This window comes from Mobula birostris, chromosome 29 (genome assembly GCF_030028105.1).
Source record: "Mobula birostris isolate sMobBir1 chromosome 29, sMobBir1.hap1, whole genome shotgun sequence".
NCBI classification, from domain to species: Eukaryota; Metazoa; Chordata; class Chondrichthyes; order Myliobatiformes; family Myliobatidae; genus Mobula; species Mobula birostris.
In genome coordinates this window covers 15,116,189-15,140,795 of record NC_092398.1, presented here as the reverse complement: position 1 = coordinate 15,140,795, position 24,607 = coordinate 15,116,189, and the positions used below count along the sequence as shown (strand labels likewise).

Sequence of the window (24,607 nt, the reverse complement as noted above, 5' to 3'; positions counted from 1 at the left end):
ACCCAAAAACTTGTATAAAAAATAAACGTTGTAAGCTGTAGAACAGAAACTGCCTGCCATCCATTTGAGGAGTGGAGGTAGTCTTCTCCTTGCAAGTACTTATGAACAGATCCACTCTGTTTTTTGTTTTTTTTTGTTATAAGATCTAGCGAAAGGTACACAAATGCCTCTTATCATCTTGTTGTTGTGGTTGTTGTTGGCGGCATCCGTCTGTCTTGAAGGACAATGGGTGATGATCGTCATCACAAGCCTGGGCGGAAGGTATGGAGATGTAGAGATGCCCAGTCATCAAGATCCCCCTCTCAGCCTCACCAGTGTAGTCCAAAGGAAAGCTTATGAAGCAATACGTTTGGCACCAGCTTGGCTCCAGGAGCAGCCAGACGGATGTTCAATGATGTCCAGCCACTTTAGGGACTCCACTCCGGATTTGCTGTCTGGGTTTACTCCCGTAGTCTTAGTCTCTCCTGAGACTGCCCACAAAGCAGTGGGGCTATTTACCCATAGCTGGGGATCTGGTTCATGAGCACCAGGGTGCGTCCACACACCGGTGGGCCTGCGTGCTATGTGTCCAGGGGCCAGACCTCCTCTCCATCCTCTGTAATTCAGCCTGAGTCCAAAAGAAGTTCAGTTTCCATGTGTCATCAGCGAGGAGGCACTACAGCACCACATGAGCCTTGCTGTTGGAGAGGCCATGTACTGTTAAGGAGAGACTTAGACATTCAGCTCTCCTTTTCCCAAGACTGCTAGCCAGCAGTGCAAGCTGAAAGTGAGAGTGACAAGCACTACCCACTACACTACCACATCACAACCATTTTGATACCTATCATCTTGGACACCGCTATTAATTCACCTCTCCTCCTCATCTTCTCCAAAGAGAAAAACACTCATTCAACCTTTCCTCATGAGACATGTTCTCCACCCAGTCAGCATCTTGGTAAGTGTCATCTGCACCCTCCCAAAAGATTCCATATCCTTCCTATGATGAGGCAACCAGAACTGAACATAATATTCTAAGTGTGGACTAACCATGGTTTTATAGGGCTGCAACAGAGCCTCATGGCTGTTGAATATAAAAGGATTATCGTACACTGTGTTGCTAATGAATAGGTTGAGGCCTTCATTTTTGAGCCAGTCCTGTTTCTGTGATGAAATGTTTTGAGAGGTTGGTCAATGCTAGACTGAACTCCTGCCTCAGCAAGGACCTATTGCAATTTGCCTATCGCCACAAAGGGTCAACAGCAGATGCAATCTCAATGGCTCTCCACACGGCTTTAGACCACCTGGACAACACAGACACCTACGTCAGGATGCTGTTCATTGACTATGGCTCAGCACTTAATACCATCATTCCCACAATCCTGATTGAGAAGTTGCAGAACCTGGGCCTCTGTACCTCCCTCTGCAATTGGATCCTCGACTACCTAACTGGAAGACCACAGTCTGTGTGGATTGGTGATAACATCTCCTCCTTGCTGTCGATCAACACTGGCGCACCTCAGGGGTGTGTGCTTAGCCCACTGCTCTACTCTCTCTATATACCCATGACTGTGTGGCTAGGCATAGCTCCAATACCATCTATAAATTTGCTGAGGATGCAACCATTGTTGGTGGAATCTCAGGTGGTGACGAGAGGGCGTACAGGAGTGAGATATGCCAACTAGTGGAATGGTGCCGCAGCAACAACCTGGCACTCAATGTCAGTAAGACGAAAGAGCTGGTTGTGGACTTCAGGAAGGGTAAGACAAAGGAACACATACCAATCCTCATAGAGGGATCAGAAGTAAAGAGAGTGAACAGCTTCAAGTTCCTGGGTTTCAAGATCTCTGAGGATCTAACCTGGTCCCAACATATCGATGTAGTTATAAAGAAGGCAAGACAGCAGCTATACTTTATTAGGAGTTTGAAGAGATTTGGCATGTCAACAAATACACTCAAAAACTTCTATAGTTGTACGGTGGAGAGCATTCTGACAGGCTGCCTCACTGTCTAGTATGGAGGGGCTACCGCACAGGACCGAAAGAAGCTGCATAAGGTAGTAAATCTAGTCAGCTCCATCTTGGGTACTAGCCTACAAAGTATCCAGGACATCTTCAGGGAGCGGTGTCTCAGAAAGGCAGCGTCCATTATTAAGGACCTCCAGTGCCCAGGGAATGCCCTTTTCTCACTGTTACCATCAGGTAGGAGGTACAGAAGCCTGAAGGCACACACTCAGTGATTCAGGAACAGCTTCTTCCCCTCTGCCATCAGATTCCTAAATGCACATTGAATCTTTATACACTACCTCACTTTTTTTTAATTATATCGTATTTTTGTTTTTGCATGTTTTTTAAATCTATTCAATATACATAATTGATTTTCTTGTTTATTATTATTATTATTTTTATTTTATTTATTATAATATTTTCTCCTCTTTGCTAGATTATGTATTGCATTGAACTGCTGCTGCTAAGTTAACAAATTTCACGTCACATGCCGGTGATAATAAACCTAATTTTGATTATGATTTCAATATGCACCCTCATCACTCCTGATCCTGCTGTCTTTCTCTCTGCCCCTCTAAGGCAGAGCCTTCAAAAATGCACACAATTTGACTTTACACGTCTACAGATGCGGACCAACCCACTGGTTTCCCCCAGTAACACATTATTTTGCCCCAGTTCCAGCATCTGCAGTTTCATGTCTTTCTGACTATTTTAAGACCATAAGATGTAGGAGCAGAACTGGGCCATTTAGCCCAGCGGGTTTGCTCTGCCATTCCATCATGGCTAATTTACTATCCCTTTCAACCCCATTCTCCTGCCTTCTTTGATACCCTGACCAATCAAGAACCTATCAAACTCTGTTTTAAATATACCCAGTGACTTAGCTGTCATGGCAACCTGTGGCACTGAATTCCACAGATTCACCACCCTCTGGCTACAGTATTGGTCCTCATCTCTGGACTTTTCCACTACAGGAAACATCCTCCTAATGCCCACTCTATCTCAGCCTTTCAATATTCGATAAGATTCAATAAGGTCCCCCCTCATTCTTCTAAACTCCAGTGAGTACAGGTACAGAGCCACTCTATGAAGGAGGAGAAGATGGTGGCGCGACAGCAGCGCGCGCGGCCACTTCGGTGGTGATGTCTGTTATCTGTCAAGCAGGGGACCGTGCACAATTCTGATTTGATGGAGACAGACGTGAGAGTACGGAGGAACATCTGGAAAACTTCTGAAATGCCCGCTTCGCTGCCACTGCTACTGTGTGGTAACCGGAACCTCCAAAGCAGAAGGCCCCGAAATCCTCGGCTTTGCTTGTTTCAGCGGCTGGGGCTAGGTCAAAGGCGCTCGGCAGAGGATGGTGCTCGGGAGGCTGTATCGGAGAGGCTGGTTGGAAGCTCGAAGTTTTCAGACGGATGGACTCAGTGTCGGCTGCTTCCAAGGCATCGGCAAGTTGACGGTGCCTGGAGGTTTATGGCAGGGAGTTTCTCCCTTTTGCCGCCTGCTATCGGGGACTCGGGGACTTTTGAGACTTTATTTACCGTGCCCATGGTTAGTTCTTCATCAAATTATGGTATTGCTTTGCACTGCTGTAACTATATGTTATGATTATGTGGTTCTGTCAGTGTTAGTCTTTGGTTTGTCCTGTTTTCTGTGATATCACTCCGGAGAAACATTGTGTCATTTCTTAATGCATGTATGCATTTCTGAATGACAATAAAAAAGGACTGAGTGTTCTCATAATCTAATCTAATCTATTTTCTCTGCAAATAACCTTCCTACTTTTGCCTCCAAGGTACTTTGTTCCATTAAAGACTCCAAAAGTGAAGGTTGTTTAAATACTAACATTGCTTTGTTATCCTTTTTCAGCTGGTGCTGCAGAATCACGCTACAATGACGGAGGTGGAACCCGTACTGGATTTTGCTACGTCAGGGCGGACAGGCCGAAGAAACGCTTTGCCTGACATCCTCGGCTCCCCTGCAGGGGTCAGTCCATCGGAACTCCCCATGAAGCTAGCAGAATTATCCATAAATGCAGGTATGCTGATAATCCTCCGCTGTCTTCGGTGCATGGGAATTTAAGCCACCATGAGCACTAACAGATAACAATTTTAAATGAAAGTTCAATTGTTCAAGCAGAACAGATATCTCAATCAAAATAGGGTGAACACAGAGGAGCAGAATAAATCTTGTTCACAATAATTTTCTCAAATGATCTGTCCATTTACTTCTGTACCATTAAGTTTATATCACAGACCATCCCGAGGTAGGAAAAATAGAGGGCTATAGGTAAGCCTAGGTAGTTCAAAGGTAAGGACATGTTCAGCACAGTTTTGTGGGATGAAGGGCCTGTATTGTGCTGTAGGTTTTCTATGTTTCTAAACAGGCTGCATATTTATAGATGTCTAGAAGTTGATTTTTTTACTGTAAGTCAGAAAATGCGCAAAGGTCAGTGAATATTGTAATGGCTGGCTTCAAAAGCACACAAGACTGATAAGAAAGAATTATATTACTAAAAATAACTGGAAGGAGGAAGGAATATAGGGAGAAGGGAGAGAGGGATATACAGAGTAGGAGAGGGATAAAGAGAGACAGGGAGAGAGAGAGAGATCAGAAAGGGAGAGATATACAGATGGAATGAGAGAATTCATTCTTCATTTGAAGAAATTTTGGCATGTTTGTCTGACCTTTAACCTCAATAATAATTTGGGAGCTCATTGGCAAGTAGGGAGAATCCACAAATTGGGATGACCTGTATAAATTAGAAGCAAGTTGTTCATATTCTTGAGTTACAGTACACTCAAGTGGTTTAATGGTGGTATTACTGCTAAAACTTCTTTTACTCAACACTTCCCCAGGCTCTGTTGCAGGGTATAGTTTAATGGACAATAGGTGTCCGCTGATGGTCTGTTCTTGTTAGATGAGCTAAAAGAGGTACACGTTTATATACTTAGCAAATTCTCACTTATCACATATTAGAAGAATTGGCCTTGATTCTGCTGATAAGACCATGGGTGATATAATCTCAGACAACTGCCTTTGCCTCATATCCTTCACTACACTTGGCTAACGTCAACAGCAGGAAATTGTGTATTTTTATTGTGCCAGTTACATACTAAAATGTCTCACAATACTTCGCGAGAACATTGAATGTTCGATTTACGAGAAGGGGAATAATTGTAAAATCAAAGTGTTGCTCTGTCAGAGCCAGTGCAAATTGTGAAGCATGTAACCGAGAATCAGGTTTATTGCCGCTGACTTCAGTTGTGAGATTTGTTGTTTTGTGGCAGCAGTAGAGTGAGGACAGAACAAATGACTACAATAAACATAAACGCACAGTACAAAACAGAAATAGCGAGGTAACGCTCATGAGCTCCTGGGCCATTCTTAGATTGTGTCGGCACATCCTCAGGTGTTTGGTTGTTATGCAAACAACGCGTTTCACTGTATGTTGTACCTGTGGGAAATAAATGAATCTGAATCTGTCAAAATATATAGCATTGAAGGAATAAACACAACAGATTCTGAAAATCCAAAGCAACACACACACACACACACACACACACACACACACACACACACACAATGCTAGAGGAACTCAGCAGGTCAGGCAGCATCAAAAGAGTGGACTTTTTGGGTCCAGACATTTCATCAGAAGGGGGTGTGTCCCGAATGGACTGGATTCATCATTAAGAACCCCCATTACCCAGGTCATGCTTTGTTTTCATTGCTGACCATCGGTAAGGAGATACAGGAGCCTGAAGGCACACTGAACGATTCAGGAACAGCTTTGTCCCCTCTGCCGTCCGATTTTGAAATGGATATTGAACTCAATGACGCTACCTCAATACATTTTTATCTCCTATTTTATCACTAATGTAGATTCTCTATTATATATATATATTTACTGTAATGTTCTATAATTCAGTTTTTCTTCTATTACGTACTGCATTGTGCTGCTGCTGCAAAACAATAAATTTCACCACATATGCTGGTGATATTAAATCCGATTCTGATGGATAGTTCCTCCTTGAGGGTGTCCTCAATGGTGGGGAGGCTTCAGGTACAGAGGTCCAGGTTTTGAAGCTTGTGGGATAGTACTATCAAATTGTAGTTTGGGATGACTTTTTAAGTTGAGGGAGTGAAGAAGGGGAGCCAAGAGTTCTTTGGAAAGGCGGCACCTCATTAGTTCACACAGGCAGACTTCTGATGGAAGGAATAAACACTGGCTGGGCTGTTCAGTAATAGTTTGAGATATTGTGTGACCACGTAGAGAGGCTGGACTGTTCCTGTGCAATGACTCGCCTTGAGAGATGTTTGTACTGCAATAGTTGTTCATGTCAGAAAATAGCCAATGTGTTCTGGACAGGGTACATGTTAACATTTCGTTGAGTTGCACTGCACTCAAGTGTTTAAAGATGGTATTACAGTTATCACCTCTGTGTCTTTTCCCCTCCGTTTTTTTCTAACACTGACTTTCGCAGTGTGTTGTTTAATGGATGTTAAACGCCCACTGCTCCTTGGTCACCCTTGAGAGATGAGCTAAGAGAGGGATCATACCAGGACAGGTTCTGTACTTGATAAATTCTCTTTTGTAATATGTTACAGGAATAGGCTATTTAATCCCTAAAACCTGCTTTCACATGTAGTGAGACCAGAGTCAGGATCACAATGATCTGAAGTAGTTCCATACTGACCAAAGCGCTATCCTGAACTAATCTGATTTGCCCCATACCCCTCTAAGCCAGGGGTTCCCAACCTCTTTCATGCCACGGGCGTCTACCATTAACCGAGGGGTCTGTGGACCCCAGGCTGGGAACCCCTGCTCTAAAGTTTTCCTGTTCTTATAATTAATTGAACTCCCTTCACCAAACATAAAGGGACATGAGGCAAAACTTGCTTTTGCTGTTCTGAGAAAGGGTCTCAGCCCAAAGCATCAACTGCTTGCTGAGTTCCTCCTGCACTTTATGTGTTCCTTTCTCGTGTTTGTGAAAAACTTATGTCTTTATACTGTGGCAGTTACATAGTAATATATCTTCAGATGGTTCAGTAGAACATCAAACATTGTTTACTTGGGTTATTAAAAGTACTAATAGATTCATAGATGTTAGACGAAGGAATCAAAAATTCAAAGCACACTTAGTATCAAAGTATGTATATCATACACCTTGAAATTTGTCTGCTTGCAGGAAGCCACAATCTTAAGAGCTTCAAAAAGAGCAGGCATTTTAATCTGAGGAAGGAAAGAAGGTTGGCCAAGAGTGCTTTGGAAAAGTAATACTTAATAGAAAAGACCATAAGACATAAGAACAGAATTCAGCCCATCGAATCTGCTCTACCATTCCATCAGGACTGATTTATTATCCCTCTCAACCCCATTGCCACCTTTGGCAATGAATTCCACAGATTCACCACCCTCTGGCTAAAGAGATTCCTCCCCATCTCTGTTCTAAAGTGTGATGTTTGGTAACTCCAGAAACTAACCGAAATAAAAAGGCAGGAGCTGGAAATGTGATATGTCTGCTTCATTTTTCGTTAGTGAGGCCCTCACATATGACGTAGTGGCGTAATAATGTATGCCATTCACATATTCTGTATAACCCAGAATGAATTATGTAAAAAAACAAAGAATGCTTAATCAAACAGTACATTTACAATATTGTTCAAATATTACTGAAATAGTGAATACACTATACTCCTTGCTTAGCTATAAACTCCAACTCAATATAGAATGCATCTCAACTCACATATGTAACATATTGCTCTCTAGTCATTATATATATATTATACACATACAGTATATTGTACAACTACTATATAGATATCCTTAGCATAGTAAACTTTAAATTGTCTGAGGCCTAAAGATTTAATCGCTTACTCTCATGGGATAATGTCTTTCCTAAAAAGTGCAATCAAGTTGTCGCCTCAGCCAGTCATGGCCCCGCAATGTTGATCTTCCTGTTTTTACCATATTGGCTGTTGTATTTCACTGTTACAAATGTCATTCCCACAAGAGTTATCTTTTCTGGGGGGAGGGGGTTAAAGTGAGAAGCTGAAAGGTGATTGGTAGAAGAGATAAATAGCTGAAGAAGGAGGAATCTGATAGGAGAGGAGAGTGAACTATGAGAGAAGGGGAAGGAGCAGGAGCAAGCGGGGAGCCAGAGTGGGGAATGAAAAAAAAGAGAATGGGGAGAGGGGAGAAATTACCGGAAATTAGAGAAACCACGGGTCTGTAACAATTGTGTGCCACCTTGTCTATCTCAAGCTCATTCTGAAAATCCAAGACAAAAGTCTAATTTTCTTGTTTGTTTTTCTGTTGTGAACGAAGAGGGAGCAGAAGGCGCTCAGACCCCTTCGACAGAGGTACCACCAGAATCAACAGAGAGTCCAGAGCTGAAAGACGCATCGTAACACGCTGAAAGGAAGCCCTTACACTAAAGACAAAAAAGTGTTAATAAAGCTTTAAATAAGTGATCTGAATACTGTCAGGATTCCTTGAAGCTACATGCCAAGTTCAGCTGTGAGGACAACACAACGATGGGTGGTGATAATGTATAGAAATGAACAAAAATAAATAATTCAATGTTGCATCTTGAGAAGGAAGTGTGGGAAGATGACCATGAGGAAGATGGAGTCAGGAACTTAATCTTCAAGCTCAACTTTTAATGAACTATCACTTGGATTAAGATTTAGAGAACAATGGCATATCGTGTTTCAATTGAATTGCAATCTGTCTTTTTGTGCTCTAGAGCAGATATTTTCCTTTTCTCAGTATAAATCCTGATATATCTGTCAAAAGCAGCAATTAAATGTATACAACTACTCCTAAATGTATGACAACCTGGTTTTAAAGTCTTCAAATCGCATTATGGACTTCGATTCCCAACCCTTCCCCCTCCCCAAGTGTAAAAAATGATTTAAAGATTTCAGCTGACATATCAAGAAGTCCATTTTGTATGCCTGCACTTGAGGTAGTTGAGACATTTTGAAATGTTCTTTTTTTTTTTGAAGTAACCACTGGGGCAAAATGTTATTTGTCTGAATGTCTTCTATCTGGTGTTTCAAAGAGATAATAACTCATTGGGAAAAATCGCTGTCTAATTTTATCCTTTCAAAAGTGTTTTTGCTTGTTAACCAAATACTGCAGTGTACCCGGGCGTTCCTGGGTTACAAATGATCTTACTTATGAAAATCTGAGCATTTTTAAAGCAGGTAATAATAAAATATTTCATGGTGTTCATTAACAACTGGATACAGTATATATTCCATTTATTTAATTATGGGTAACATTAAAGTGACCACTCGCCCCAAAGTCTGGTGCAGATGCTGCGACACCACCGGTCGGCTAAACAATTCACTTGGAGCTGGAATATGAGGGAAATTTTAGAAGTGAGATTAGTAATCAAAGTATGTGGCAAGTGATCACACAAGTTGTATTTTCTCCTGAGAGAAATCAAGTAAGTTGGTTTAAATTTCTAAATCGAAATGATTGTTTGAATTGTGAGTTTGCTTTGCTCCAACAGAGTGTTTTATTGGCAGTGAAAGGTTTACTTAAACTTCATTTATCCTAATTTCCTTGCCTATTCCAGCTCTGAATCCGGCTAAGAAGTTACTTTCAGAGGGTGTGACTTCATGACAAAACAGTGTACTGCGTCAAATTGCAGAATATTCAAATGGATTATAAAATGAGTTGGAACAGTAAATGTCATCATATCCAATTGCAAATATCAGAACAGTGGGACTTACAACAGAAATTTATTAGCAAATTTACTATCAAAGTATGTTTATGTCACCATTTAGTACCCTGAGATTCATTTTCTTGTGGGTACAAGAAGGTACAAAAGAATCACAATAGATAGACTGGAAAGACATTGTTTGCTCTCCTGTGATGGTTACTCCTCTCTCCATGCATTGAAGTTATGAAGACTGCCCCGGCTGCTCTGCTCTGTGCCCACTAGTATGACGGACTGATATTAAGGCTTTGGGCCTTCTCCGGAGTTCGGATCCAAGGACTCATTTTGGTTCAGGATGTTGTTGCTCGCTCCCCCCCCCCCCCCCCACCCAACCACCCTTTCTTCACGCATTGGGTGTTGGTCATTATTTTTTTTTTAAATTGGGTTCTTTCAGGTTTCTTGTTTTGTGGCTACCCATAAGCAAACAAGTCTCAAGGTTGCTGTATCATTTAAACATTATTTGATAATAAATGTATTTTGAAACTTCGAATTAAGGAATAAAACTATACACAAACAAAAATGGGCAATCAGTGTTCCAAAGATGACAAATTGTGCAAATACGAAAGAACAGGGTTTGATGACTGGTTCTTCGCTTGCGAAGATCAGGGAGGAATAAGAATCCGAAGAAGCGACGGCACTATTGCTGGTGACTGTAGGGGCCAATTCTGGATCAGCAGACTCTGGAACAGTAGGGACACAGGAATGGGCTCTTGGGAAGTAGGATCCTTCCTGTGTCTCCTCTTCACTTCAGCAGTCACTCTTCTGGATGCCTCAAAATTCTTGGCTCCACCATAGACCAGCAGTCTCTGTCACAAGCCAGCTGCTGCCACTCGTTGACCTCGACATTGGCCCTGAGGGAGCTACCGCTTAAGTTGGTCTTTGTATCTCCTGTGTGGGTCTCTCTTATCCTGAGAGAGTTCTCTGTAGAGTACTGCTCTTGGTAACCTGGAGTTGTCCATGCGAGACACGTGGCTTGGTCAGCGAAGCTGCTTGAGCAGCAAAGTGACTTCAGTGCTTGGAACACACACAAAATGCTGGAGGAACTCAGCAGGCCAGGCAGCATCTGGGGAAAAGAGTACAGTCGACATTTCGGGGCGAGACCCTTCAGCAGGACAATGCCTGGACGTTCAGCCTTCTCCAGGACCTCATTGTTGGAGACAATGATCCTGCCAGCTGATACCCATGACTTAACACACTAGGATAACACCCTAAGCGACTATCACTCTACTCCCTCCACAGCAACATCTCTACACACCGTAAATGTAAGAGGTTGTGCCTATCATAATATATGATACTTACAGCAACAGTCTGTGTCAAGTACTGCCAATGCTTCTGTGATCTTTAAGAAATGTCAATTGTATAAATTGTAAATTAACCTTAAAACAGAATATAACTGATTTTACACTGGTTCTGTGATATGTTCTACAGGGTATCTCCAAATGATTTGTGAATTTGTGTGCCAAAGGCAGTGCGTGGGGAACGGTTAAAATATTGAAGAGTGTAGCTGGAGTACATTTAAACAAGGGCATGCTGAACTAACAGATACATCCAGGAGGTAAAAACAAATTGTGGACTTCATCGAATCTCCAATGGCATTCATTGTAAATTAAGTTTAACAGACCCACCAAAAAATGTGACTAACCAATAATTTTTTTGTGTGGAGTTAGAGATTGTAGATTGATGCGCAATACCATAAGTGTGAAACTGTGGTATGGGCCCCCAAATCCTTTCTACAGGGTCACAATTGACAGCATCCTGGCTGCATCACTACCTGGTACGGGAATTGTACTTCCCTCAAGAGAGTGGTGTGGACAGCCCAGTGCATCTGTAGTTGTGAACTTCCCATGATTCAGGACACTTACAAGGACAGGTGTGTAAAAAGGGCCCGTAGGATCATTGGGGCCCCTAGTCATCCCAACCCACAATCTGTTCCAGCTGCTACCGTCCGGGAAGCAGTACCGCAGAATAGAAGCCAGGACCAACAGGCTCCAGGATAGCTTCTTCCACCAGGCCATCAGACTGATGAACTCACGCTGATTTGAGTGTACTCTATATTACATTGACTGTTCTATTTATTATAAATTATGATTGCACATGGCACATTTAGATGAAGACGTAACAAAGATTTTTAGTCATGTATGTGAAGGATGTAAGAAATTAGTCAATTCAATTCAATTCAATACTCATCTCACCTTTAAAACCCCTTGATGATGACGGACTGTAGGCAAATGAAGATAATAATATATCAGTGACATCCAAAGTGAAGTTTAATGATCAAAATACATACATGTCACCTGTGACTCATTTTCTTGTGGGCATACTCAATAAATCTGTAGAATAATAACCATAACAAAATCAATGAAAGACCACCCAACTACGGTGTTTAATTGGAGTGCAGAAGCAAAAAGAAATAATAATAATAAATAGGCAATAAATATTAAGAACATGAGATGAAGAGTCCTTGAAAGGTGAGTGCACACATTGTGGGAGCATTTCAATTGGGGTAAGTGAAGTTATCCTGTTTGGTTCATTTTTAAAAAAATTCAATTCAAGTTTAATTGTCATCTAACCATACCTGAATACAGCCAAATGAGACAGCGTTACAATGGGGTCAAAGACACATTACCAACAGTCACGCACAGTAAGTACCCACAAAATCACAATCACGAAATAAGACCCACTTCACCCCACCCCCCCCACCCCGCATCGCTGCGGCTTGGCATATACAAGTCAACAAACCCATATAGAATATTAGTAAAAATACAACTACGCAGAATCCCTGATGCCCATTAGGCGATACCATGGCTTCGAGGTCCAGTCCTCAAATATAGAAAACACAACCAGACAAATATATAAACATGAGGAATTCTGCAGATGCTGGAAATTCAAGCAACACACATCAAATTCTCTCACACTCCTTTTACTCCCTCTGTCCCTCTAACTATACCCCCTGCCCATCCTCTGGGCTTTCCCCCCTCCCCCTTTTCCTTCTCCCTGGGCCTCTTGTCCCATGATCCTCTCGTATCCCTTTTGCCAATCAACTGTCCAGCTCTTGGCTCCATCCCTCCCCCTCCTGTCTTCTCCCATCATTTTGTATCTCCCCCTCCCCCTCCCACTTTCAAATCTCTTACTAGCTCTTCTTTCAGTTAGTCCTGACGAAGGGTCTCGGCCCGAAACGTCGACTGTACCTCTTCCTAGAGATGCTGCCTGGCCTGCTGCGTTCACCAGCAACTTTGATGTGTGTTGCCAGACAAATATATATGTATATAGCCCAGACCCCTCCGTCATAATAAATCTTCAGTCACCACAACTGCGCTATGCTGCCCCAGTAGAGTGCAATGGCTTTTTTTAAAATACATTTTCTTTAAAGAAAGTTTATCAGTTTTAATGCCACATTTACAATGTTACATAATCTTTTTAATGAATGTAGTTCAAATACTAAAAGTGAGCCTTAACATTTTGAAAAATACATAGAGGTTACTGTGTGATCCCAATACCATTTAGATGTGCTCAGTATGATTACAAATCAAACAATCACGATTGCAAGATTGTACTCAACATTATTTTACATACTGAATGGTGCAAGTTCATCATCATTTCAAACACTTGCTAACTTCTCTCTTATTCTATCTCCCTGTTACTACTGATGGTGAGGACCTACATGTACCTAGGGGTGCAACTGGATGACAGACTTGAGTGGAGCACCAACACAGAGGCTGTGTACAAGAATGGCCTACTTCCTGAGGAGACTGAGGTCCTTTGGAGTATGCTGGCCTCTTCTTCACATGTTCTTCCAGCGTGTTGTCACCAATACAATCTTCTATGCTGGGGCAATGGCATCAACACGAGTGATGCCAACAGGCTCAATAAACTGATTAGAAAGGCTGGCTCTATTATAGGAGTCAGACTGGACACACTGGAGGCTGTCGTAGAATGAAGAACCCTACGGAAAATCCTGGCAATTCTGTACAATGTTTCTCACCCTCTGTATGCCACCTTGGCTGAACAGAGGAGCACTTTTAGTAATAGACTAAGACAATTGTGCTGCTCCAAAGAGTGCTATATGAGGTCATTCTTAACCTCAGCCATCAGGCTCTACAATGAGTCAGCCCATAGTCAGGGAAGTGATGACCCCCTCCTGTGAAACTGTTTGCAGTAACTTGTTTTTTATTCTTTCAACTTCTCTTCTAATATTTATATCTGTGCACTTGTAATACTACTGTGACACTATAATTTCCTTTGGGATCAATAAAGTATCTGTAATCTTATACAGTTTAATATAATTTTGATACTATCTTATACAGTATTATGATTCAAGATTCAAATTTACTTATCGCGTGTACAGCAACCCCTGCAGTGAAATCCATCATTTGCATTAACAACCACCACACCCGAGGTTCGCTGGAGGCAGCCCGCAAGTGTCACCGGACATTCCTGACGTAACACATTCGCAAGGCTTGGCGTAACAACACAACACAAGCAACAAAACAACAACAGAAAAATAAGCCCCGTTCATCCCCCCTCCTCCACACACCCACACATGCACAGCTCTTTAACCCCAGACAGGTCTCTACCCTGTGTGATTCTGTGGGGATAGAAGAAAGGAGGATAAGAAAGGAAAAAATAATAAAAGCGAAAGGAAATGCAGGCTCAAGACTGATGTCGGGAATTTCTCACCTCAGACTAATTCACTCATACACTGGAATTTATCCTTGAAACTCATCAGCATACCAATCTGCTGTCAAATGGACACTTACTGTCGACTAGACACTCTAATGGTGAGGTGAATGGGTATGGGAAGTATTTGGAGACAGATGAACCGAAATGATTTGTTCTTCTGAATCACATCATTAGACATATTGGATAAATTGAAATAATGATGGTGAACCTCATCTACTTGTAGACGTAGCATTTGTTGTCCCACTTGGTTTCAACAAATAAAGCTGTTAAATGCCTCAAAACTCAGAGAGTATTTAACACCCTTCCCCACCACCATCTCCCAGGCCAAGCTCTCTTCTTGCTGCTGCCATCAGGAAGAAGGTACAGGAAAGATAATGTCTGATAAAGAGTCTTGGCTTGAAATATCGACTGTTTATTCATGTCCACAGATGCTGCCTGGCCTGCTGAGTTCCTCCAGCATTTTGTGTGTGTGTTGCTCTGAATTTCCAGCATCTACAGAATCTCAGACTAACACCTGCACACAAACATAAAAAATAGGAGCAGGAGTAGGCTATCTGGCCCGTCGAGCCTGCTCCACCATTCAATAAGATCATAGCTGAACTGGCCATGGACTCATCTCCACCTATCTGCCTTTTCTCCATAACCCCTCAATTCCCCTACTACGCAAAAATTTATCCAACCTTGTCTTAAATATATTTACTGAGGTAGCCTCAGTGGGCAGAAAATTCCACAGATTCATCACTCTCTGAGAAAAGCAGTTCCTGCTCTACTCCCCCAAATCTTGAGGTTGTGTCTCCTTGTTCCTCTACGACTACTATGTCGACTCAGGACTTGTTCTAGTCTCACCTATCAGTGGAAACAACCTTCCTGCCTCTATCTTATCTATCCCTTCCATAATATTCTATGTTTCTCCTCTCATTGTTCTGAATTCCAGCCAGTACAGTCCCAGGCAACTCAATCTCTCCTCAAATTCTAACCCACCTCATCTCAGGAATCAACCTGGTGAACCTCCGCTGCAACACCTCCAAAGCCAGTGTATCCTTCCTCAAATAAGGAGACCAGAACTTCATGCAATACTTCAGATGTGGCCTCACCAGTATCCTGTACAATTGCAGCATAACCTCTCTGCTCTTAAATTCAATCTTTCTAGCAACGAAGGCCAACATTCCATAAAATGCTGGAGGAATTCAGCAGGTCAGGCAACATCTAGGGAAAGGAATAAAGAGTTGACTTTTCAGGCTGAGACCCTTCATCGGGACTCGTGTTTAAAAAGACTCACATCTATTTGAATGTCTATTACATAAGGGCGAAGAAAGTTCACTATGTCATAGAAGCATCATCAGTACAGAAAAGCTGATACAAATACAAAAAGGTCAGCATTGGCAAAAAAGGATTTGGAATGGGAATTCAGCAGGACAGGCAGCATCTATGGAAAAGAGTAAATGTTTCGGACTGAGAGCATCAGGACTGGAAGGGAAGGGGGAAGAAGTCACAGTAAGAAGGTAGGGGAGAAGGAAAGGAAGTAGTACAAGGTGGCAGGTGATAGGTGAAACTGAGCTCTTTACCTCACCCCCTCTCCCAGTTTCGCCTAAACTTCTTCCTCCCCTCCCCCCATCTTCTTACTCTGACCTCCTCTTTCTTTCCAGTCCTGATCAAGGGTCTCGGCCTGAAATGCCGACTGTTTATGCTTTTACACAGATGCTGCCAGGCCTGCTGAGTTTCTCCAGCACTTTATGTGTGTTGCTTTGGATTTCTAGCTTCTGCAGATTTTCACGTTTGGAATGAGAATTGCCATTTGCACTGGGTGAGAATGTGTAACGATAATGTCGTTGGGGTGATTTGGCTGGAGGAGGATGTAGAGGAAGGGAAGTACAGCAAAGAGGGATTTGATGGTCAAAGTAATTAACAAACCCTGTTCAGAACATTTTGTTCTCAGGTGACCTCACAGACTTTTCAGTCTGATTCCCACATTTTTAAATTTAGTTTCAAAAGGATGAAACTATCTCCAGCTTGGAATCAGACTTTTGCAAGTGTAACCCTTCCCTCTCCATCCCCAGTGAGGATAATTTGAAAATAATCCCTGAAATACTAAATTAATCATATTTTGTTATTGAAGCAAAGAACATGAATGGCACTGGGTACATTTCACTGCCGAACTTGTCCAGTCAATGAAGAAAGGAAGATTTAAAGATGAGCTTTATCTGTCACATGCACATCAAAATACACAGTGAAACCCATTGTTTGCAGCAACTCAAATCAGTGCTGGGGGCAGCCTACCACGGTCACCATGCTTCTGGCGCCAATATAGCATTCCCACAATTCACTGACACTAACTGGTACATCTTTGGAATGTGGGAGGAAACCCACATGGTCATGAGGAAAATGTACAAACTCCATACAGACACGGTGGGATTTGAACTCTAACTGGTGATCACTAGCTCTGTAACATGACTGCAGTAATCGCTATGCTGCTGTGACACATTATATTTCAAGTAATTACACTTCATATGTTTGAAATAGTCACTATATTTGAAGCCTAGCGTAGAATCAGATGGATGACATTTGCCTGAAAGAACTACCCAGCCTACATCCCTTGCCAGTTCTTTGTAAGTTACATTAAGCCAGGGATAGTAGGGTGGAGAAGCGTTTCTATCGAAGGAGGTGTAAGGCGCTCCTTCCCTCCGCTAGCCTGCAGGTCACCCTTGGGTCAGGTGCAGCACCTATTTAGCCTCCCAGTCAGGGACACATGAAGCCATGGGGGCAGGTGGAAGGTCGTACGAACAGCTGGTGCAGATCACAAGTCCTGGTTATGCGACCACTGACGCCAGGCAGACAATCTCTGAAGAGTATTGTTAATGGCTGGGAGTCACCCATCTTGTAAAGACACTGCCCAGAAGATGGCAATGGCAAATCACTTCCGTAGAAAAATTTGCAAAGAACAATTATGGTCACGGAAAGACCGTGATCGCCCATATCATACGACATGGCACATAATGAAGTAACAAACAATGTCGGGGACTTCAGCTCCAGATACATTTCCTCCTCTACTACCCTTTCAGGCCTCCTCACCATCCTCTTTCTGCTGAACTCTCCCACATCACCAGGCTTCCAAGTAAAAAACTAAGAATTGTCTAATCTTTCCTTTGTGCCTATGCATTCAGATTTCTGATCTGGCTGGTAACAGAAATAGATCTATCCTATCCACTAATAGATGGGCCAATCAGCTTTATGTATCTCAATTAAACTTCCATAGAACCATAGAAACTACAGCACAGAAACAGGCCTTTTGGCCCTTCTTGGCTGTGCTGAACCATTTTCTGCCTAGTCCCACTGACCTGCACACGGACCATATCCCTCCATACACCTCCCATCCATGTATCTGTCCAATTTATTCTTAAATGTTAAAAAAGAACCCACACTTACCACCTCGTCTGGCAGCTCATTCCATACTCCCACCACTCTCTGTGTGAAGAAGCCCCCCCTAATGTTCCCTTTAAACTTTTCCCCCCCTCACCCTTAACCCATGTCCTCTGGTTTTTATCTCCCCTTGCCTCAGTGGAAAAAGCCTGCTTGCATTCACTCTATCTATACCCATCATAATTTTATATACCTCTGTCAAATCTCCCCTCATTCTTCTACGCTCCAGGGAATAAAGTCCTAACCTATTCAATCTCTCTCTGTAACTGAGTTTCTCAAGTTCCAGCAACATCCTTGTAAACCTTCTCTGCACTCTTTCAACCTTATTAATATCCTTCCTGTAATTTGGTGACCAAAACTGAACACAATACTCCAGGTTCGGCCTCACCAATGCCTCATCATAACATTCCAGCTCTTATACTCAATACTTTGATTAATAAAGGCCAATGTACCAAAAGCTCTCTTTACAACCCTATCTACCTGTGATGCTACTTTTAGGGAATTTTGTATCTGTATTCCCAGATCCCTCTGTTCCACTGCACTCCTCAGTGCCTTACCATTAACCCTGTATGTTCTACCTTGGTTTGTCCTTCCAACGTGCAATACCTCACACTTGTCTGTATTAAACTCCATCTGCCATTTTTCAGCCCATTTTTCCAGCTGGTCCAAGTCCCTCTGCAGGCTCTGAAAACCTTCCTCATTGTCTACTACACCTCCAATCTTTGTATCATCAGCAAATCTGCTGATCCAATTTACCACATTATCATCCAGATTATTGATATAGATGACAAATAACAATGGACCCAGCACTGATCCCTGTGGCACATCACTAGTCACAGGCCTCCACTCGGAGAAGCAATTCTCTACTACCACTCTTTGGCTTCTTCCATTGAGCCAATGTGTAATCCAATTTACCACCTCTCCATGTATACCTAGCGACTGAATTTTCCTAACTAACCTCCCATGCAGGATCTTGTCAACGGCCTTACTGAAGTCCATGTAGACAATATCCACTGCCTTCCCTTCATCCACTTTCCTGGTAACCTCCTCGAAAAACTCCCAATAGATTGGTCAAACATGACCTACCACGCACAAAGCCATGTTGACTCTCCCTAATAAGCCCCTGTCTATCCAAATGCTTGTAGATTCTGTCTCTTAGTACTCCCTCCAATAACTTACCTACTACCGACGTTAAACTTACTGGCCTATAATCTCCCAGATTACTTTTCGATCCTTTTTTAAACAACGGAACAACATGAGCCACTCTCCAATCCTCCGGCACCTCACCTGTAGACAGCGACATTTTAAATATTTCTGCCAGGGCCCCTGCAATTTCAACATTAGTCTCTTTCAAGGTCCGAGGGAACACCCTGTCAGGTCCTGGGGATTTATCCACTTTAATTTTCCTCAAGACAGCAAGGACCTCCTCCTTTTCGATCTGTACAGTTTCCATGATCTCACTACTTGTTTCCCTTAATTCCATAGACTTCATGCCAGTTTCCTTAGTAAATACAGATGCAAAAAACCTATTTAAGATCTCCCCTATTTCCTTTGGTTCCACACATAGCCGACCACTCTGATCTTCAAGAGGACCAATTTTATCCCTTACAATCCTTTTGCTCTTAATATACCTGTAAAAGCCCTTTGGATTATCCTTCACTTTGACTGCCAAGAAAACCTCATGTCCTCTTTTAGCCCTACTGATTTCTTTCTTAAGTATTTTCTTGCATTTCTTATACTCCTCAAGCACCTTATTTACTCCCTGCTTCCTATACATGTCATACAACTCCCTCTTCTTCTTTATCAGAGTTGCAATATCCCTTGAGAACCAAGGTTGCTTGTTCCTATTCACTTTGCCTTTAATCCTGACAGGAACATACAAATTCTGCACTCTCAGAATTTCTCCTTTGAAGGCTTCCCACCTACCGATCACATCCTTGCCAGAGAACAACCTGCCCCAATCCACGCTTTTTAGATCCTTTCTCATTTCTTCAAATTTGGCCTTCTTCCAGTTAAGAACCTCAACCGTAGGACCAGGTCTATTCTTGTCCATGATCAAGTTGATTCCTTCAGTTTTTCCAAATAAATCGATCCAACTTCCTCCTCTAAAAGTTTTAAATATTGGCAAGGATCTCAGAAAGATCCTATGCAAATATATTTTTACTGTAAGGTGATAAAATCCGTATATAGTTTGAGAACATGTTCACCCAGTACATGTCCTCTTCTCATTGTTACCATCAGGAAGGAGGTATAAAAGCCTGAAGGCACACACTCAACAATTCAGGAACAGCCTCTTCCCCTCTGCCAAAGGATTTCTAACTGGACATTGAACACATGAATACTAGCTCAAGTGAACGAAGTCACCGGAGATAAGTACTGGTAGATATGTGATTGTCTATTTATTTGGCATTCTATGGAGACCCTTTCAGAGGAAGGCGGTCTGCTTGACCCAACACCACGTGACATTTTATGTGCTAAATGCATCCACAATGCTTTCTTTGAACTACACACAAACTTCACACCTCCCACTTCGCACACACATTACAGACATCTAAATGCATTTTAATCAGCCTTGTCTGTTCTTCACATTGACTGTGATTCATGGCTTTTAGGAACCAACTGTCCAGAGCAGCATTTTAAATTTAATCTACAGTCCATATTCAGATCTGAAGATTGTTGGCTGAAGAAAGTTCCTGAAGTTATTTGCTATATGTTCTAACCCCCAAAGCACTCTAACACCACCAACCTTGCCTCTCGGCAACCCTGTACAAAGTACTAGTCAAGCTGAACAAATAAAATAAGATCTCAAAAAGAAATACCAAGTGAAGAAGTGGGTAATAAACACAAGAAATTCTGCAGATACTGGAAATCCAAAGGAATGCACATACACAAAATGCTGGAGGCCCCTCGGCCCAAAACGTCAACTGTTTATTCATTTCCATAGATGCTGCCTGACCTGCTGAGTTCCTCCAGCATTAGAACTGGGTAATAACAAAAGGCACTAATCCAACTGGGTAAATTCACTGTAGTGAGAGTGAGGAGTAGTGAACAGTTAAAACATGCCTGGAGCCCCAGGCCATGATTAAATGGAAGCACAACTCAACGTCAGATATGGAAGAAATCACAATAGCGATGAAGCCAGGTTATGTAGCCGCCCGGTGGTGAAGTGGCATCAGCACCGGACTTTGAGGCCAGTGGTCCCGGGTTCGAATCCAGCCGGCTCCTTGCACGCTTTCCATCCGTGCTGGAATGAGTGTACAGCTCGCGACCCAGCTGGCTGATAAAAACAGACAAAACACTGAAGAAACAGCAACGTTGCCACTCGATGTGCCACAAGGCGCAGAACAAATCAGACATAGGTTAGTGCAGAAGTAGTATCTTAGATACTTACCATAAATACTAGCATTTCATACTCCTGATCTACATTTTCAGGATTTGTGAGATGTGATTTGAACAAGTTAAAAAAAAATTATGAGCTGCATATAAAAACTGCAGTTAAAAAATTATATCTTTTATTTATTGATTGATTGAGATACAGCTTGGAATAGGCCCTTCCAGCCCTTTGAGCCACGCCGCCCATTAATCCCCTGATTTAATCCAAGCCTAATGACGGGACAATTTACAATGACCATCTGGTACATCTTTGGACTGGGGGAAACCCACATGGCCATGGGGAGAATGTACAAATTCCTTATAGGCAGCGATGGGAATTGAACCCAGTCACTGCTACCGTAAAGCGTTGTGCTAACCACTATACCGCCAGAGGCCCGCGTATGTTTCAAACACTGTTAATGTATTGACAACGACTGCTGACAGTACTACAGCACAGAAACAGGCCCTTCGGCCCACCTAGTCCATGTTGAGCTGTTATTCTGCGTAGTCCCGGCGACCTGCACTGGACCATAGTCCTCCATCCCCTCCTACCCATGTACATATCCAAACTTGTCTTAAATGTTGCAATCAAACTCACATACTACTCCAAGAGATTCAAATTTACTTGTCCTAGTAATGGGAGATGAAGGTGACAGGTTACCACTCAGTTTCCACAAGTCACAGGAGATCTAAAGTAAAGGTGCCTGGCTGAGAGAACAAAGACTCCTGCACTGGCTCATATGCAGGATATTGAGAATAAACTGGAAGGCCGGTAAGGTAGACTCAAGTTGTTACCTACCCAATAACAATATTCATCTAAGCTTGAATCCCTGTCAATTATTAATTTTATATATATAACTGAGAAAAGCCCATGTAGACAGACAGTATCTTTTTTCCACAAGGTTGGAATGTCTAATACCAGAAGACACGCATTTGAGGTGAGAGGGGATTGAATTCAAAAGGAGATTTGGGGGGGGAGGTAAGTTTTACCTAGAGAGTACTTACTCAGCTCTCCGCTGAACTCTGGGCCTTGGGCTATTTTTGTGGACTTCAGTTCAGAACACTATTTGCTTGCGGTTTACATGATTTGTTTTTTTTTTCCTCTCTGCACATTGGGAGTTTCACGGCTGCCTTTTGGGAGACAAATCTCAAGGCTGCCTAATGTATATGTGACAAGATTGAAATCTGTTCAATTTAGTTATAGTAATTGTTCAAATAATTTTTTAAAAAAGTTAAAATAATTTATTTAATATGAATATCATTTCACATTGAGAAAAGAAAAGGGATATTACTTGAAAAACATACAAATGTGTTTAGTTGAAAATTCTGAGAATCTGTATGCAAGGTAATCCTTTATAGTATTGAGCACTGAATCTGTCATCGACTTGTAAGGACTTGCATTCAATCTTCAGCCCGCGCTTGATTACTCATACCCGCCAGAATGCCTGGAGTGGGGCAGTACATGACATTCTCGTTCCATAAAGCGACTGATGCATGAACATAGCATATTTAATGTTTCATTTGCCATATCCCTTCAAGGGTACTACATATACATACTTTGATAATACATGACTGTATTTTGAATGCACAGCCCGAGGTGGTGGTAGAGGCAGATACATTAAGGATTTTTAAATGACAATTAGACAGTGTCACATGACCAGCAACAATGAATATAGAATTGAGTTTGATTTTATAAAAACAAACAAATATTTATTAAATTTTGCTCAAAAAATAGCGAAATGCATTTAAGCGACTAACTTAACTGGAAGTTAACCGCTATACGGCAACTCTGGAACAGTTCTTAAAAGGGTAAATGTGAAAACAGTTCTTAAAGTGGTAAATTCGAACACAGTTCTTAGAATGGTAAATTCAAAAGTCCGAGACGTTTATACAGTCAATTAGGAGAGACTTTCCTGAAGTAAAGAATTCCTCGAAGACGTGTCATAACTGCTGATCCCAGCCGGAACCTGCCTTGTCTGCAGGATTCACGACGTTGGAAATAAAGTGGTTTAAAGGAACTGACCTTTTCCTCTGGCGAATAAACACTGCACTATCCTTCCTACTTTAGCAGAGAATATCTCAGTTGCAGGTCACTTTTTCTTGAACGAAGATTCAATAAAGATCGATCCTCTCTAAAACCACTTTTCTCGAGTCGGCGAATTCCTGTATTTTGGTAAGGTCTTCACTCTCCAATACTACTTACAATAGAAAGTAGAATTCCACTTTAAAACAGAACTGCGTCATAAGCCAAATACGCAGCAAAACAGAGTATCTAACACAAAACTAAACTGAAAACTAACTAAATGCATCACCAGGGGTCTCCTATTTATATACCTGTTGAGAACAGGTCATCATGTGACCTCACTGGCGGGAAAATCACATCATATGACCTCTGCAAGACCATTACATCATCCTCATAAGACAGTCACAAGATATCCATGAAGTATGTAACAATAGGAATGGGAGGGATATGGACCTTGTATAAGCAGAAGCAATTAGTTTAGTTAACCATTTGATTACTAATTTAATTGGTTCTGCACAACATTTTAGGCCAAGGGGCCTATTCGTGTGCTGTACTGTGTTCCATGCTCTACTCTGATAATCTGGGAGAAAAAATTAAGAGTCTTTGGTTTCTCGATCAAAAAAAAACCTGTTACATCTGCACCTCTGGACGGTAAATGACGATTGACCCACAAGGCCAGCATTGGAAAGTAAAATAATCCAGTGAAAATATTTGAATTATTAACACAAGTTGAATCAAGTAAATTAATCCCGCCAATACATGGAAGACGATATATTAAAAACCAGAATCCAATCCTATATTACACATAATACAATGTACTAAAATTGTTCCAAGATATGATAGCCATTCCATAAATGTACAATTTTCTTCTTCTGTTGTATTATATTTCTGAAAAATAAATCAAACTAACCATTTGTAATCAAGTGAAATAAAATTCTTTTTTCCCCCCAATATCTGGTTTGTTATCATTCACTTTATTCAACTAGCAGAAAATGGAATGAGGACAATAGATCAATAGATAATTAATTTTATGACTGAGAAACAGCTTATTTCAATTTTGAGCTCCCTGAGCTTGTTGTGAATACCTGATAATTGTGTGCACTTTAAAGCGACAGGGTTGTAAGAAAGGAAAAGCCAAAACTTTTGGTATTGTTTTGCCTACTGCAGCTGTTCCATGAGACCACAAGACATGGGAGCAGGATTAGGCCATTTGGCCCATTGATCTGCTATGCCATTCAATCATGACTGATTTACTATCCCATTCTCCTGCCTTCTCCCCATAACCTTTGATGCCTTTACTAACCAGGAACCTATAAACCTCCACTTTAAATACACCTAATGACTTGGCCGCCACTGTTGTCTGTGACAAAGAAGTCCACAGAATCAACACCCTCTGCTGA

At 41.9% G+C, this 24,607-nt stretch overlaps 1 protein-coding gene across 4 annotated transcripts in view; it reads left to right on the top strand.

Annotated features, from left to right (window-relative positions):
• The window catches only part of LOC140189932 (cAMP-dependent protein kinase inhibitor alpha-like), a 180,414-nt gene extending 169,380 nt beyond the window's left edge, over positions 1-11,034 (top strand). For 3 of the 4 annotated variants that reach the window (XM_072246286.1, XM_072246288.1, XM_072246289.1), the window contains 2 exons: positions 3,852-4,020; positions 8,311-11,034. In XM_072246286.1, coding sequence (XP_072102387.1) covers positions 3,852-4,020; positions 8,311-8,393 — 252 coding nt within the window. In that variant the 3' untranslated portion in view covers positions 8,394-11,034. The remainder of the gene's footprint in view (positions 1-3,851; positions 4,021-8,310) is intronic. The other variant, XM_072246287.1, reaches the window with a different exon arrangement.
• Positions 11,035-24,607: the final 13,573 nt, after the last annotated feature.